The 16,611-nt window shown below is 40.5% G+C and overlaps 1 protein-coding gene across 2 annotated transcripts in view; it reads left to right on the forward strand.

Annotated features, from left to right (window-relative positions):
• FOCAD (focadhesin) overlaps positions 1–16,611 on the forward strand; it is a 288,209-nt gene that overhangs the window by 48,457 nt on the left and 223,141 nt on the right. Inside the window, exons 1-2 of one of the 2 annotated variants that reach the window (XM_079789744.1) lie at positions 4,757–4,842; positions 8,967–9,071. In XM_079789744.1, coding sequence (XP_079645870.1) covers positions 4,796–4,842; positions 8,967–9,071 — 152 coding nt within the window. In that variant the 5' untranslated portion in view covers positions 4,757–4,795. Of the gene's footprint in view, positions 1–4,756; positions 4,843–8,966; positions 9,072–16,611 lie in introns of those variants that run through there. The other variant, XM_079789743.1, reaches the window with a different exon arrangement.

Genomic DNA, 16,611 nt, shown 5'->3' on the forward strand with positions numbered 1-16,611 from the left:
AGAAATGAGTGCTACAAAGAGGAACTCTTCCTATGACTTTTAAAACCTTTTATGGATAATTTCAAAAGTAACTAGAATAGTATTATGAACCCTCCTGTTTCTGTCATTCAGCCCAACAACTGTTAACCCATGGCCAGTCTTCCTTCCTTCCTAACCCCATCTTGGCCATATTCTTTTAGAGAAAGCCCTAGACATTGTCTGACTTATTTTTTAGAAATTTAAGCGTTTATCTCTTTTTAAAACACATAATAGTAATGGCGTTATTATACCTTGATACACAGGTGTGCTTGTGTATAATTTTATATATATAATTTATTGATTTCAGAGAGAGGAAGGGAGAGGGAGAGAGAGACAGAAACATCAATGATGAGAGAGAATCATTGATTGGCTGCCTCCTGCACGCCCCCTACTGGGGATCGAGCCCACAACCCAGGTATGTGCCCTCAACCGGAATTGAATCCAGGACCCTTCAGTCCGCAGGCTGACGCTCTATCCACTGAGCCAAACCATGATTTTTTAAAATGTCCAGGCAGTCTTCCGTTTTCTAATTACCTCATAATCTTTTTTAACCATTTGTTTGCATGAACATTTAAGTAAGAACTAGTTATGTCTTTTACATCTCTTTTAATCTATAGGATCTCCCCCTCACATCTATCTCCCTCTGTCTCTATCTCTCCTTTTCTTACAATTTGCTGAAGAAACTCGGTGGTTTGCAGTGATTTCCACCAGTGGATTGTGCTGGTTGTATCTCCATGTGCTTTAACTTATTTCTCTGTATTTCCAGTACACTGAAAGTTTGCTTCTAGAAATTTGATGATATGGCAGGTAAATTTTTGTTGTTGGAGGCGGGTGTCAGAGAGGGAAGACTTCTTTGGAGGTGGTAATGTGTTATTCTGCTAGGAGGCACGTAATATCTGATTGTTAGCCATTGATGCTCAGTGCCTTGATCTATTAATTCATCAGGAGATTCAAAATGGTGAAATTCTAATTCTATCATTTTTGTTCACTTATTACATGAAATACTGCTTTAAAGAGAACCTTACCCATACCTACTATTTAGTTACTTTTTAGCACACTTTGATAGGAAAGGCAGGCTATATATATTTTTCTCTTTATTTACTAAACTTCAGAATAAACAGTTTTTAAGCATCCTTCAGTGTTGACCAATTAGATTTCATTTTATAAAGGACCAGAGGCCGAGTGCACCAAATTCGTGCATGGGTAGGGTCCCTAGGCCTGGCCGGCGATCAGGTCCAATCAGGTTCCTCGCCTCCCCGCCTCCCCACCTCCTCCTTCCCTCCACCTTCTCCTTCCCTCGTTCCCTCAGCACCTCACCACCACTGGTCACCTGCCATGTTCCGTGCTGCCCCCTGGTGGTCAGCACACATCACAGTCTCCCGGTCAAACTCTGAGGGGACACTGCATATTAGCCATATATATATATACTAGAGGCCCAGTGCACAAAATTTATGCACGGTTGGGGTCCCTAGGCCTGGCCGGCAATCGAGGCCAATCAGATTCCTCACCTCCCCACCTCCCTACCTCCACCTTCCCTCACCGCCCCACATGCTGCCACTATGCTGTTCCCCACCTCCCCATCTCCTCCTCCCCTCGCCGCCCACGCTCTGCCACCACATGGTTCCCCGCCTCCCCCGCTCCTCCTCTCAATGCCTGTGTCCACTGCCACCCACCCCCAGTTCCCCATCTCAGTGCAGGACCTAGCCTTGATTGGGCAATTGGGACCTGCCCGCCAGGGGGAGGGAATGGGAGGTTGGCTGGCAGGCCCTGATCAGGCAATCAGGGCCTGCTGGCCAGGGGGAGGGGCCAACCGCCACCATGGTGGATGGGCGGCAAGCTGATTGGCACCTGCTGGCTGGGGGAGGAACAAGGGGAGGAACCCAGGAGGTTGGCCACTGGCCCTGAGGAGGGAGCTGTCCCTCGGCCCCCCTGGGAAAGAGGCCGAGTCTGCTGCCACCCACCCCCAGTTCCCCACCCCAGCCCAGGGGCCTGGCCCCAATCGGGCCATTGGGGCCTGCTAACTGGGGGGAGAAACCGGAAGGCGCCATTGGCGATTGGTGATTGCGGGCTGGGGGCAGCTCCTGCGTTGAGCGTCTGCCCCCTGGTGGTCAGTGAGCATCATAGCGACTGGTCATTCTGGTTGTACCAGTCATTCTGGTTGTTCTGTCTTAACGGTTGCTTAGGCTTATATAGATAGATAGATAGATAGATAGATAGATAGATAGATAGATAGATAACAATGAGCTCATAAATTTAAACATAATTTATGTATTTTAGTCTTTTCTCTTTTTTTTAAATGATTTTTTGAGACTATCTTTTCACTGGTTTGAGTGAGTTTGTTTTGGACCCATATTTAGAAGCAGCTTGAGAGAGAGAGAGAGAGAGAGAGAGAGAGAAGGAGGTTGAAAGAGAGAAACCTAAGTAAAGCTTAAAAAGTCCTCCTGCTATTTAATAATTTTCATATGTAACAAATGCTTTAAGAGGGCAGGGCGTAAAAGAAAATAGCATTTTCTGAAAGGGACTTACTGCAGCTGCTCTGACCTTTAGTCACAGGAGCCATTTAGGAGCTAATTTTTAGTTTGGCAAATTTAGCCACAGGCTGGGCAGTCTTTACCCAAGCAGTTAAATCTCTATTAACCATGCTAAGTATTTATTTTTTACTTATTTTATCAGGAGTTTTAAGTTGGTTTTACTGTTGTAAGTATATGGGTTAAGATGTATTAAAAACAACAACAACAACAACAAAACTCCAAGAAAAAACACTTGCCTCTCTACCCCCAACAGGGTTATTTCATTGCTTAATAATATAAAAGCATTTTATATTAATTTTATTTTCCTAGTATTTACAATGCTCTCATTTGCTAGATATGCAGTTTCTAAAATGAAAGGCCCATAACCACAACTAATACCATTTATATTTGTTCCTTTAGTAATAAACTAACAAATTTTAATATCAAAGCTATTAGAAACTATAATTTTAATGTGCATATGTAAAATCATGTAATTATACAACTAGAAATTACCTTCAAAGTTCACCTCTGTAGTCAAGTGAGACTTTGCAGTCTTTCATCCATCCATCAGTTAGTCAAACATATTTATTAAATATTTCCTATATACCTGTGTGAGGTACTGTGATATATCATGGCGAGGAAAGCAGACATAGTCATTACACTCAGGATGCTTTTGGTTTAGAGAGAGAAATTCACATTAATCATATTTGCACCATTACATATGAAACAGCATCCTTGTTAATTGTCACAGAGTGTTCTATACTATGGATTTGTCCTATTTTAACTATTAAAAAATGTATTTTTTATTTTTAAGAAAAAGGTAACAAATACAGTATAATACCTTTTTTTTTAAAAGGAGTATATAAGAGTATTTTATTGGGAGGGGTTCTTAGAAGTGGAATTTATGAGAAAAAGGGTATGTATATTAAAAGTTACTGCCAAATTGTTCTCCATAAAAACATAATCAACATATACTTAACACAAAAGTGCTTATTTCTTTATTCACTCAACTCTGGATATTATGAATTTTATTCTTCTGTGATTTGCATACCTATACTTTCTGCTCATGTTTCTAATATTTGATTTGCCTTATTTTACTGCTTTTCTTGTTTTATGGATCTTAATATTTTCTCTATCATATATGTTATAAATATTTTCTCTCAGTCTATCTCTGATTTTAATTTGATGTTTTCTCTCCCCTGGAAACCCTTCTTACCAACTTTGTTAAAACTATCTGGGAATTTTAGTTACAGATTGTCTTTCTTTGGGAGTTCTCTTTTTAAAAAATAATTCTTTATTGTTGAAAGTATTACATATGTCCCCTTTTCTCCCCCTTGGGGGGGTTCTTTTTCACATTTCCCTACCAGTTCTCTCTTAACAATTACTTTAATCTTTATAGCCACATTTGAAAAATGCTAAAGATTTGACTGTAGGTTCTTCTGGTAGTCACTTTGACCTAAGTTTTTTGTACTCTACATCTATCTCATCAATTATTTCTTGTACTTTATCTTTAAAAATATAAAAGCTTAATGAATATATAATTCATGTATTATATAATTACCCTTTAAAAGTGTACAACTCATTTTTAGTTATTTATAAAATTGTGCAATGGGAAAAATATCCTTGGGGGAGGATTAACAACAACAAAACAAATACAAGACAAGAACTGAGCTTGTTATCATCCTAGATGTTAAGTGGTTTGCCCAATATTACCTAGCTAATTAGAATTAAAGCAAGGATTTACATTAAAATTGCCTGGCCAGTGTGGCTCAGTGATTAAGCATTGACCTATGAACCAGGAGGTCAGGTTTTGATTCCCGGTCAGGGCACATGCCTGGGTTGTGGGCTCAGTCCCTAGTAGGGGACATGCAAAAGGCAGCAGATCAATAATTCTTTTTCATCATTGATGTTTCTGTTTCTCCCCTTCCCTTCCTCTCTGAAAGCAATTAAAAAAAAAATTAATCTGATGTCATCCCTCTCAACCCACTTAAAATATTTAAATAATTTAAATAGTTATTCAATTGAATTTAAGGCAAATGTGTTACTATTTGAATAGTTCTATATGTGATTTGATTGACACCATACCTTTCAAAAATCATAATCTATTTATGCTAACTTTTACTTAAAATATAGTAAGATCTCAATTATTCACACAGTAAAATCTGGATCCATAAATAAGACCAAGCAAGACCTAACTTAAAGGTTAAAAAACTGAAGTCCATTTGTTAGCCTGTGTTTCTGTGAACTCCCTGGAATTCAATGCAAATATGACATGCTGCACTTTTCTCTGGGATTCTACTATTTTCATAAAGAGGTAGGTAGGTGGTCCATGTTGGTTAAAATCATAGGTCTGTTATTGGTCTCTCTAAAACTCTAGTCATGTGACAAATAAATCATTCGGAAAGGAAAACCAATATAGTTTCATGTACAAAAAAAAGGATTACAGGCATACTTCATTTTATTGTGCTTCACAAATATGATTTTTACAAATTGGAGACAAGCCCCTCCACCAGCAAAAAGATTAGGACCCACTTTATTGCGATACTCACTTTATTAGGTGGTCTGGAACCGAACCGTAATATCTCCAAGGTATCCTGTATTTAATAAATTCATATTTCTTGGAAGAAATTCAGTCATAAATTCAATTAACACTGATCATCTAAAATGAATAATGTTTAAACTAATCGTTAGACCCAGGAGAAGTGGCCTCATGTGATTACTTGGTGCAGCGTGGACTTTCTCCATACAGATGCAGTCATTTGAGCTTAAATCAGACAGTAGAGCTGATTTCCAACTGCATGAACATTGAAGGCTCAAAGACAAGGATGCTTCTGAACATGTAATGACCCTCTAACTAATGCAAACCAGTGTCGGCCCCTGTGACAGGTCTCAGACAGATACTGCAATCTGGGAACTGCTCAATCACACCTAACAATAGAAATTTATCTGCTAAATGTAGCTACAGACCTGAAATTTCATGGTCTTGTATAACATCTAGGCACAGGCCTGGGTCAGAGCCATAGGGGTTGGTATTATCTCAGGAACTACCTTTCAAAAAGCTAGACTGCAACCCTGATGTCTGGTGAGTTAACAAATTTGTATATTTGGAGGAGTCACACTGCCCTGAAACTCCCAGGAGCCTCTGTCAGCTCTTCCCTCTGTGACTGAGTCCAGACATTCATACCCAGGAGTAGCTTCTTAATAAATTGGTTATAGAACAATTATGATTTCCATGCAGAAGGATCTCCAGGTCTTTGTCAAAGAGAGTGTGAAGGGTTATGAAGAGCTGGAGGATATGCTGGAAGGTACCATTCCTTAAAGTTCCAGATCCTCGTCTAAAAATGCATTTGACTCTGTAAAAATGAGTGGTATGAAGAAGGAATTTACTCTAAAAGTTTGGATGTTGCGATATCTGTTTCCTAAGCTTTAGAGAAGGAGGATTCTAGAAACTCAGAGTGTCAGTAGAGAAGGTCGTCAGAAGAATGTGAACAATCCCAAAGAAGAAAAGAAGGCAATACCTCCGTTCCCAGGAGGGCTCAAAGAGCAGTCAGCTCTTCCTCAGATAGCTCCAGTTCTCTCCAGTCTTTAAAAAAATATTACTTCTTAATTTTTATTGAGTGACAATGGGACTAACTGGCCATATTTTGAGGTAAAATAAAGTACCGCGAATTGACATAATACCAATGTATTGCATGTGAGGAAACCTAACTCTCAGTTTGACGTCCATCAGAGAACACATGTAGGAGAGAAGATCTTAGGGGAAAGGCTTCATGTGAACATAGTGGTGAGAACTCTGTGTTCACCAGAGAACCCACACAGGAGAGAAACCATACACGTGTGATATCTTTCACAAAAGATTCATTCATGACTCTACATTGCACGGTCCTAAGAAGATCCACAGGAAAGACAAAACGTACTGTGGTAAAGATTGTGGAAAATGCTTCAGCTGCAAGGGAAACCTCAGTGCTCCCAAAGAACCTACTTAGGAACTAAACCATAGTAATATCTCCAGGTGAGCCGGGAAGTATAAATATAATGCAAGCCACAAAGGTGAGCTGCATATATAATTAAAATTTTCTAGTAGCCACATTAAAAAGTAACAAGAGACAGGGGATTTTAATTTTAATAATGTATTTTTTGTTACTCCACATATCATAAATATTATTTCAATATGTAATCAATATAAAACACTAGAGGCCTGGTGCATGAAAGTCATGCACGGGGGGTAGGGCGGGGAAGGGGGGGTCCCTCAGCCTGGCCTGCACCCTCTCCAATCCAGGACATCTCTCTCGCAATCTGGGACCGCTGACTCCTAACCACTCACCTGCCTGCCTGCCTGATCGCCCCTAACCTCTCTGCCTGCCAGCCTGGTTGCCCCTAACTGCCCTCCCCTGCCAGCCTGGTCACTCCTAACTGCTCTCCCCTGCCAGCCTGGTCACCCCTAACTGCTCTCTCCTGCTGGCCTGATCCCCCTAACTGCTCTCCCCTGCTGACCTGATCACCCCTAACCGCCTCTGCCTCGGCCCCCGCCACCATGGCTTTGTCCTGATGGACGTCCGGTCTAATTAACATATTACCCTTTTATTAGTATAGATTATACATGATATTTTACATTCTTTTTGTGTGTCCTAAGTCTTTTAAAACCAGCATGTATTTTATACTTACAGTACATCTCAATTTGGATTCATCACATTATAAATGCTCAGTTGCCACCTATGGCTATTGGCCACTGTATTGGCCAATACAATTTGAAAACTCTAAATGCCATAAAAGAGTCCATTCAGTCACACCTCACATAATTGCACCAACTGATATCACTTAATTAAACCCAAGTCCTTGTCCTAGTTCCAAAATAAGGTTAACAGTGATTTGTAACCTACTATTATTTTGGATAGCAAATGCCAATTTAATACATGGTAAGCACTTAGCAGAATATGTAGCTTACAATAAATGTGCTGAAGTATTAAGAACTATGGCTGAAATATAATCACTTTTTTATTTAACAAATATCTTTTTTTTTTTATTTCAAAGATTTTTTCTAGTTCCCAGGGAGATCCTTATATAAAAAGGGTAGGGCAATTTGTGACAACATGGGTACATGGCTGAATCTGGAGGGCATTAAGCTAAGTGAAACAAGCCAGACAAAGAAAGACAAAAAATATGGTATCACTTACATGTGGAATCTAAAAAAAATAAAAAAGAAGGTTGAACTCAGAGAAACTAAGAGTACATTGGTGGTTGCCAAGGGCTGGGTGGGGGGTAGAGAAAATGGAGAGAGGTTGGCCAAAGGGCACAAACTTCCAGTTACAAGATGAATAAGTTCCGAGGATCTAACGAACAGCTTGTTGACTATAGCTAACAATGTGGTATTGTATACTTGGAATATGCTAAGAGAGTAAATCTTAAGCATTCTCACCCTCCCTCCCATCCCTACCCCCCGCCGCCAAAAAAAATCAATAAATGATATCAGGACAATTAATTAACTGTATAGTACTTAAATATATTCCAAAAGAATTAACTTAAATGTAAAATCAATAAAAAACTAGAAATAAGCATTATCATAAATTGAAACGGCAATGAGGGAAGGACCACTTACTGCTCCTTTGCTCTCCTCCACCTGCTTCCCATCATCCTGTCCCACGGCTGGGTAGAGGGCACAGCTGGAGGAAGAGAGGCAAAGCCCTACTTTATTGACATCACTGCAGTTCTCTATTGGCTACTGCAGTTAAAAAAAAAAAAGTGGCCACGTGAGGTCATGGGGTGTTAATTAATTTGATTATGGCAATCATTTCGCAATGTACTAGTATATACATATATCTCATTGTACACTTTAAATATAGTTGTATTTGTCAATTTTACTTCAATACAGCTAAATCTGGAAAAAAATCCCATTTCATAATTTAAAAAAGTAATCATAGGTCTTCCTTTTGATATATTATCCTCGTACAGGAATAAGGAAAAAGTTAAAGTTCTGTTCCCTGCTCCCATAAGCTTTGTTTTAATGGTGCTTATTTGTTCTAATTGGTCTTCTGGCCCACCAGATTCATTTCATATATCTGGCTATTCATTGTCTGGAATAATAATTCATGGTCTGCTAATATTTTAAATGAAGGGCTTGATTATTTAGTATGGGGAACTGATTGTGGGCTAATGCAATTATGTGGGCTAATGTTTGTTTTTTCCTGATTGGTTTTACCCTGAGTGTGAGTTAGGCTATTGATAAGTTGGTGGTCTGATTTTTCCGGCTCTACTTCTCCTTTATGGGAGCTGTCTGCTTGTAGGCCGCTTCTTGGCTGTGCTGTAGAATGAGCTGGGTGGCTGCTGTTCACTCTGGGTAGCAAGTGTTCAATTAGTTAAAAATGGTAGAATTAAGCACCTCATTAGAATATTTGCTGTATGTCTATAACATTTAACATATTGTAACATTTCTTTATATAGGAATACGCATGGCTTGATAAAAGCTATCATGAAATTATTACAAATGCAAGCTGTTAAGGAAGGACAAGCTGGGGAGAAGAATATTCAGGATCTATATTCTATTAGGTAAGCCTTTTTCCCTTTCTTTAAAAAACATCTTTTTTATTGTGTGAATTGTGAGCTTATGAACTGAGACATGCTAATCCGTTAAGAACAGTTATTTCAGAGCCTGAGCAAATGTACTTAAAGCAGGAGGGTAAACTTCCTCACCATGAAAACCAATAGGCGACTAGCAAAGGGTTATTACCCAGGGCAAGGTCAGTAGTTAAGAGCATTGATTTGCCTTTTTTTGGTCATCTATAGAATGCAATCTATCGAATTATTTTAAAAAGAAAAACCACACCGCAGCAATGATAGTGAAATGCATTGGATTTTATGGGGGAGTGTGGACAAAGGATGGCATCAGACTTATTTGTGAAGGTGCCTTGAAGGTCCTAGAAAGCCATTTCTTGAGAGAGGAACTCCCACTTAGTGAGCAGAGGACCCCAGAGGATGCCATGTAACCAGTGTATATTGTCTTAGGAACTCTGTTTAGTGATGCATCCAGAATGTGCCTGCTTCCAAAGAATGAGAACATGGGACCGTAAACAAGGGGACTGGTTCACAGTGGAAAATGGCTCGCCTGGGCTATGGCAATTCAATAGGGAAAGTAAACCATCTCGCTCTGTGACACAGATAATGATTGTGGGGATGGATCTGATGAGAAGGACGGCAGTAAGTTTTGAATGGATTTCTCTTGGTTGATTGATCATCCTAGTAAATAGATTAAAACCATCAGTAGGCTTTGCACATTTTCCTCTAAGGCTCACACAATTTTCATTGTATCTTAGCTGCTGTTATTCCATCTATGGATCCTTGTATTAAAAGGCTATAGAGCAAAGGTATGAGAGGCTTAGAGTCCTCCTAAATATTGAGTTTTTTGGAAGCAAAATGAGGACTGTCTCTGATGTCTAACATCCAGATAGAAATTGAAAAATATCTCTCAACTAACTATTCAGATATTTAAAACAAATTTGTTTTCCCCCCTAAATCATATAAACATATCCAGATATTTGAAAAAAAAAAAAAAAGGAAGTAAATCAGATACTTGTGAATCCTCATTGGCTGGAGCACACAGCACGTGCAGTTTTGAGCATTTGACACCAGCTAACAGAAGCTCTGAGAGTCTCTCTGAAATGTTGAGTGCTGCCTACTCACGTAGATTTATAGTGCTTTCCTTTTGAGACTAAGTCAACAATGTCTCATTACAATGATCGTTCCTGATGTTTTAGTGCTATTTACGATCTCTTTTATTTTTTATGAGTACACTGAGAATTTTTTAAGGCCAATTTTTTTTTTAAAAAACAAGGTCAGATTTGCATTTTACACAATTTTTTTCTTAGCATGTTTTTGAATGTCTTCAAACATATGGAAAAGTTGGAAGGATGTAGTACAATGAATTAGTAAATTCATTAACTTATTTGTTAACTCAGTAATTTAATTTTAAATAGGGGAAGCAAAAAGAACATTATTTGCTATTTGAGAATACTGTGGAAACTTGGGGTGTGCAGAGTAAACTTTCCAAATTGAGAAATATGCTTCTCTCTTTTTAATATAGTGGTGCCTCCCGAGGCACAAGTTTTTATTTCAGGTTTGACCTTTACCCATTACCTTGATCAGAATTGAACCTAAGGAGTAGATGAGCAGATCTTAATATGTCCAGATGAGTCAAATGCACATCTATGTTTTTTCTCTTTTTTAAAAGAAGTTCAAACTCTTGGGCCAGAGTTTCAGGATAGAAAATGATTTCATTTCATTATTGTTCACTGAGGGTTATTTATTTTAAGATAGTATTTTTTTATGTAACCGTTTTATGACACACTTGACCCATTTAAAGCATACAATTCTCATGGTTTTTAATATATTGATAGAACTTTGCAACCATCACCATAATCAATTCTAGGACATCTTCATCATTCCAAAAAAGAAGCACTGGCTGGTGTGGCTCAGTTGGCTGAGTGTCGTTCCATGTCCCCAGAAGTTGCAGGTTCAATTCCTGATGAAGGCACATGGCCAGGTTTCAGGCTCGATCCCCAGTAAGGGGCGTGCAGGAGGCAGCCGATTGATGATCTCTCTCATCAATGTTTCTCTCTCTCTAAAATCAATAAAAACACATTAAAAAAATACCTCACCCATTAGCTGTCACTCCATATTTCCCTCCACCCATTTAATTTAATGTTTCTCAACCCTGGTTGCTCATTAAAACCATCTGGGTGTGGAATATATAAAAAATCAAATACCTCAGACCAGTGGTCAGCAAACCGCGGCTCGCGAGCCACATGCGGCTCCTTGGCCCCTTGAGTGTGGCTCTTCCACAAAATGCCATGTACCCTAATTAAGTTAATAACAATGTACCGACCTATATAGTTTAAGTTTAAAAAATTTGGCTCTCAAAAGAAATTTCAATCGTTGTACTGTTGATATTTGGCTCTGTTGACTAGTGAGTTTGCCGACCACTGCCCCAGACCAAATGAATCAAAATCGCTGCCATAAGGCGTAGGCATTTGTAGTTTTAAAAAGGCCCAGGTGGTTCTGATTCCGAGGGAGTACAAGATGGTAGGCTAGCCGCTCCTTAACGTGCGTTCTGGTCACCTGGGGCCTTGTTGAACGGCAGATTCTTTCCTTAGGGCCAGAGTGGGCTCCAGATGCTTCTATGATAGGCTCCCAGGTGCTGCTGCTGCTGCCGGTTCCCCACCACACTATAAGTAGCAGAGCTACGGGCAGCATCGCAGAGCCTCAAGGCTTGCTGGGAGCGTAGGATCTTGGACTATCTGGACCTGAGTCTGCCTGCTGGTATGATTTTTCAGGTAATGTAGAGGCACCTTACAGTGTAAGAAGCCCTGGTGTAGATGACGGTAAAGGGAAATTTTCTATCATGCAGAAGTAGAGTCACTCTCACTTTTATACTGATTGTCTTCACTGTGAGTGTTCGACCTTCAGTCATCTGTAATGTTTCACGTGTTTACTTATAATTTATATTCTCCGGTAGTTAGTTCTTCTAACCGCAGCCTTGTTTTCATAAGAGAATAGGTGTGAGGCATGGATAGGGAGCCTGGGTTGAGGAGCTGAAAGGTTTGTCTTTAGATTGGTGGCACATTAAGAGGTCCGGAATCAATCACCTGAGTTGGCATAATCCAGTAATGCTTATGGAGAGCCCTTACGTGAATGGCTGCTTGGCACTATAAATCAGCAGAGTGTCATCAAGTGACAAGAGCCTTAAGTTCCTCCAGGGGGGATTGTGGGTGGCAGAAACGGAGGGGAGGGGAGCCCCCGGGGCACGTTCCCCTCGAGAGAGCGGTGATTACCCGAGTCCAGCATGAACTTGTTACGCTACTTCAGCGCCTTCTTTGCCACATGTCGGTCAGCAATATCACCCGGCCTTGGAGAGGCAGCTGATGCGCTGTGTTTGAAAGCAGAGCAAGGATATGAGAAGCTTAGAGGTGCTCCCTGCTTATGCAGTAGGATTCATTTAAAATGGAAGTAGTATGAACATAATTGGAAGCTTTCTGGGCATGAAACTAATCTGTTCTTAATGGTATGAAGGACTCTGCTAGTAAACATTTGGGGTTTAAGTATTTCTCACTTCTTTTTGTCTTAAGAGCTAACTTGAGTTGTAATAAAACCAAGTATGTGGTCATTTGAGTCTGTGCTGAATTGCCCAGGTGGTTCTGGTTCACAGTGAGGACAAGATGGACTGCTAGCCACCCTTAGCGTGCATTCTCATCACCTGGGCCTTGCTGGTTCCTGTGACTCCTGGAGGAGCTCTGGAGGGGGCTTTCTCTTGGTTGAACCTGGACATCAGTGGTTCTCAAACTTCCTGTGCATAAGAATCATCTGGGGAGCCTGTTAAAAGTACAGCTTCTCAAGAACACTTGCCAGGATTCTCGTTCACTCAGTAGGTTTGGTGTGAGCTTCAGAATCAGTATGTTTGTCTGGTTGGTCAGAGGGACGGATATAGGTCGCTTGTGGATCACACTTGAGAAATACTGCTTGAGCTCCTGGGAGCTTAATGGTGCCACATCTGAGCTGCAAGGAACAATTTGGGGCTGACTAGGAAGTGGCTCTTGAGTGGTTTGTGTCTCCTGGCCTCTGTTTCTTATTTGGGAGGCAAAAGGTCTGTAATGTTCCTAAGCCCCAATGCCCCACGTTCACTGTATCATGTCCATTATGGACAACAGAGAGGCCAAGAGCAGAATCAAATAATTTTCCTAAAGGAAAAGCAATTCAGTGAGAGCAAGCCAAGCGCAGACACAAGCGAGAGAATGTAAGAGATTTAAATCTCATTGCTCTGTTCAATGAGATACTGCCAGGGCCCTAGCACAGCCGTGTTCTTCCTGGTCAGGGGGATGGTTGTAGGAGCGGGAGGTGGTTGCAGGAGCAGGAGCGGCACCTTCCTGGAAACCACACTGGTTTTTAGTGTTGACAGTGCAGAAGCAGCTCATTCTCAGAGTGTTTGATATGTGTGTCTGGGACATGCCCGCAAACCTGCATTTTAATAAGAGATTTGCATGTACCGGTGGTCTACTGACCATCCTTTAGATACACTGGATCAGGGTGTGTGTAGCTAATGAAGTTCATGTTGCCTAAGTGGACCCTTCTTTAGTTTCGTGACTTCAACAAGGTTACATGGGGATATTTAAGTAGGATTGCAACCTCCAGTGCCTTTGAGGATGAGGGTAACTGGAAGAACATACAGTACATTTGACTGCTGTGGTAACATGAGGAGCGAATGCCAAATATAAAATCCTAGGCCCAGGAGTCTCAACCCCGCAGCACATTCGAGCCCTCTGACAGATGCCTGGGCTCTTCCTGGAATGACCGAGCGTCAGCGCTGGGAAGTTTTCAAAGCCTCCCAGGTGGTTGCTGATGCACTGCTAGGGTTGAGAACTGCTGCCCAGTTGTTGCAGGGAGGGAATGGGAGTTCATCCTTGCCAGACCTTCAGCTCTTTCAGGATTAATAACATTATATATGAAATCTCCCGACTTGTAAATGTTGGGAAACAATTTAGATTTTTAAAAGTACAGCCTAGGCCCGGCCAGTGTTGCTCAGTGGTAGGGTGTCAACCTATGAACCAGGAGGTCAAGGTTCAGTTCTTAGTCAGGGGACTTGTCTGCATTACAGGCTCCATCCCCAGTGCGGGGCTTACAGAAGGTAGCCAGTCAGTGATGCTCTCTCATCATTAATGTTTCTCTCTCTCTCCCTTCCTCTCTGAAATCAATAAAAACATTAAAAAAAAAAATACGGGGTAGGCAGACAAAACACATCTGCTCACAGGCAGTAAGTTTGTGACCTGTGGTTTAGGCACTTAACTGGTTTTAAAAATTTTAGAAGCCTTTTCTAGCTGTGAACAATTTTTATACTAATCCGAAAAAAATCTCTTCTAAGACATCCTTTAGTTCAAGCTTATTTTCCTTCTTCCACTTCTGTTTCGACTGACTTTTCTGTTGGTTAGCCTGAACTCCATTTTTCTGTAACACGTGTATATTTAACTAAGTTATTAAGCGCTCGTGAATATTGACCATGCAGGAAGTGCAGCGGAGAACTGATATGCAGCTGGTGTTTTGGTTGCGAGGAAGAATAACTGAACTAAATTTTTATTTATAAATTATTGGAGGCTCATTTTCTCATTTGCTTTATAATGTGCTATTTTTCACCCTGAAATTTTATCATGTGCTTTTGCTTTTTATTTTTCCTCTGCATATTCATATTATGGCAGTCTCCTTAAGATTTTCTTCCCTCAGCTGAAGTGAGGAAATAGCTGTGAATTCATGAGCAGTAACTGCTTGTTCCAGAATTCGTGCATTTTTCTGATGTGCCAGACAGTGGCTGACATGCACAAATATCAAATGTTATTTGTGGAAAGGTTTGGTCTGATCCACATCAAGCTGTGCTTCTGAAATAAGGGAATATTAAATGTTTTTGGCAGATAGAATGCTCTGAAATGGGTGATTGGACCAATAGTAATGGGTGATTAGGCCTCAGTAAACTAAAGTTATGCACTCTATATGTGTATTTGTTCATCCCTTTGGGCAAGACTGTAGTTTATTTACATGGAGGATTGATTGTAAGAACTTAACCCTTTGCACTCGCTTGCTTTTTTCTCGATTCCTTCATTCTAATGCTAACCGTGTCGAGTCACACTCGACATCCGAGTGCAAAAGGTTAAAGATGTGTTTTCTAAAGGCTAAGGTATTGTGTAATTCATATTGATTTTTTCCACTTATCTCTTCAGGCAAATGCATTTGTCCCTTAGGGTGAAAAGAGAAAAACAAGAGAAAGTCCCAAGATAAATACACAAAGCACTAAGACCAATTTGCGATTGTTGATATCAAAACATAGCCCAGTTTAATTCTGATAACTAGCTTTTTCTTATTAAACTTTTTTGGCATTTTCTCTTCTATCCAATTGGAAAGACCTTTATGCATTTTGAGTCCGCCACGCAAAGAGCACAGGAAGAGCATTTCGGTTATAAGGAAAAGCATGTGCTTAGATGCTGCTAATGGACAAGCTGGGTGCACTAGAGGAGTTAACCGGAGGCAGAGTGGCTGGAACTTAGTGTTCGAGGGAGGGAGAGGCCTAGCTAGAGGCTCTGGAGAGGTGGGCGTGGCCTAGAATATAGTAAGATCATGGCAAAGACTTTGGGTTTTATTTAAAGAGTAGTGGGGGTGGGAGTAATGGAAATTCACTGAAGATTTTTCTTTTTAGCTTATTATTTTAAAGTAATAGTCTGAAGGTCTAGAAAAGTTGCAAGAACAGAGCAAAATACTCAATATACCATTTGCCCAGATTCATCAGTTCCTTTTACACTTTGACACATCTGCTTTATCATTCTTTCTATATAAGTAAATACACACACACACACCCCTTCCCCTCCCCCCCCCCTCCCGAACACGCCCTGGCTGGGTGGCTTAGTTGATTGGAGCATCATCCTGTAGACCATAACGTGTGGGTTCAATTCCCAGTCAGGGCAGACTAGTATACCTAGATTGTGCCCCTGGTTGGGGCACGTATGGGAGGCAACCAATCAATGTTTCTTTCTCACATCGATGTTTCTCTTTCTCTCCCTCTTCCCCCTTCATCTCTCTCTAAAATCAATAAACAGCCAAAACCGGTTTGGCTCAGTAGATAGAGCGCCGGCCTGCGGACTCAAGGGTCCCAGGTTCGATTCCGGTCAAGGGCATGTACCTTGGTTGCGGGCACATCCCCAGTAGGGGGTGTGCAAGAGGCAGCTGATCAATGATTCTCTCATCGATGTTTCTAACTCTCTATCCCTCTCTCTTCCTCTCTGTAAAAAATCAATAAAATATATTTTAAAATCAATAAACATATCCTTGGGTGAGGATTAAAGAAAAAACAAACTCAGAATATTTGGGAGTAGATTGCATATACTGTATTCAATAGTATGTATTTCCTAAGAAAAAAGTTATTCTCCTATATTACCAGAGTACAGTTATCAAATTTAGAAAATTTAACGTTGATACAATGCTTCAGACTATGGTCTATATGCCAATTTTGTCCTTTATCCTTTTATACTCCCTTTTTCTAGTGTATAGTATCTAGTGTAGG

The sequence above is a fragment of the Cnephaeus nilssonii genome, assembly GCF_951640355.1.
Source record: "Cnephaeus nilssonii genome assembly, chromosome: 14".
NCBI classification, from domain to species: Eukaryota; Metazoa; Chordata; class Mammalia; order Chiroptera; family Vespertilionidae; genus Cnephaeus; species Cnephaeus nilssonii.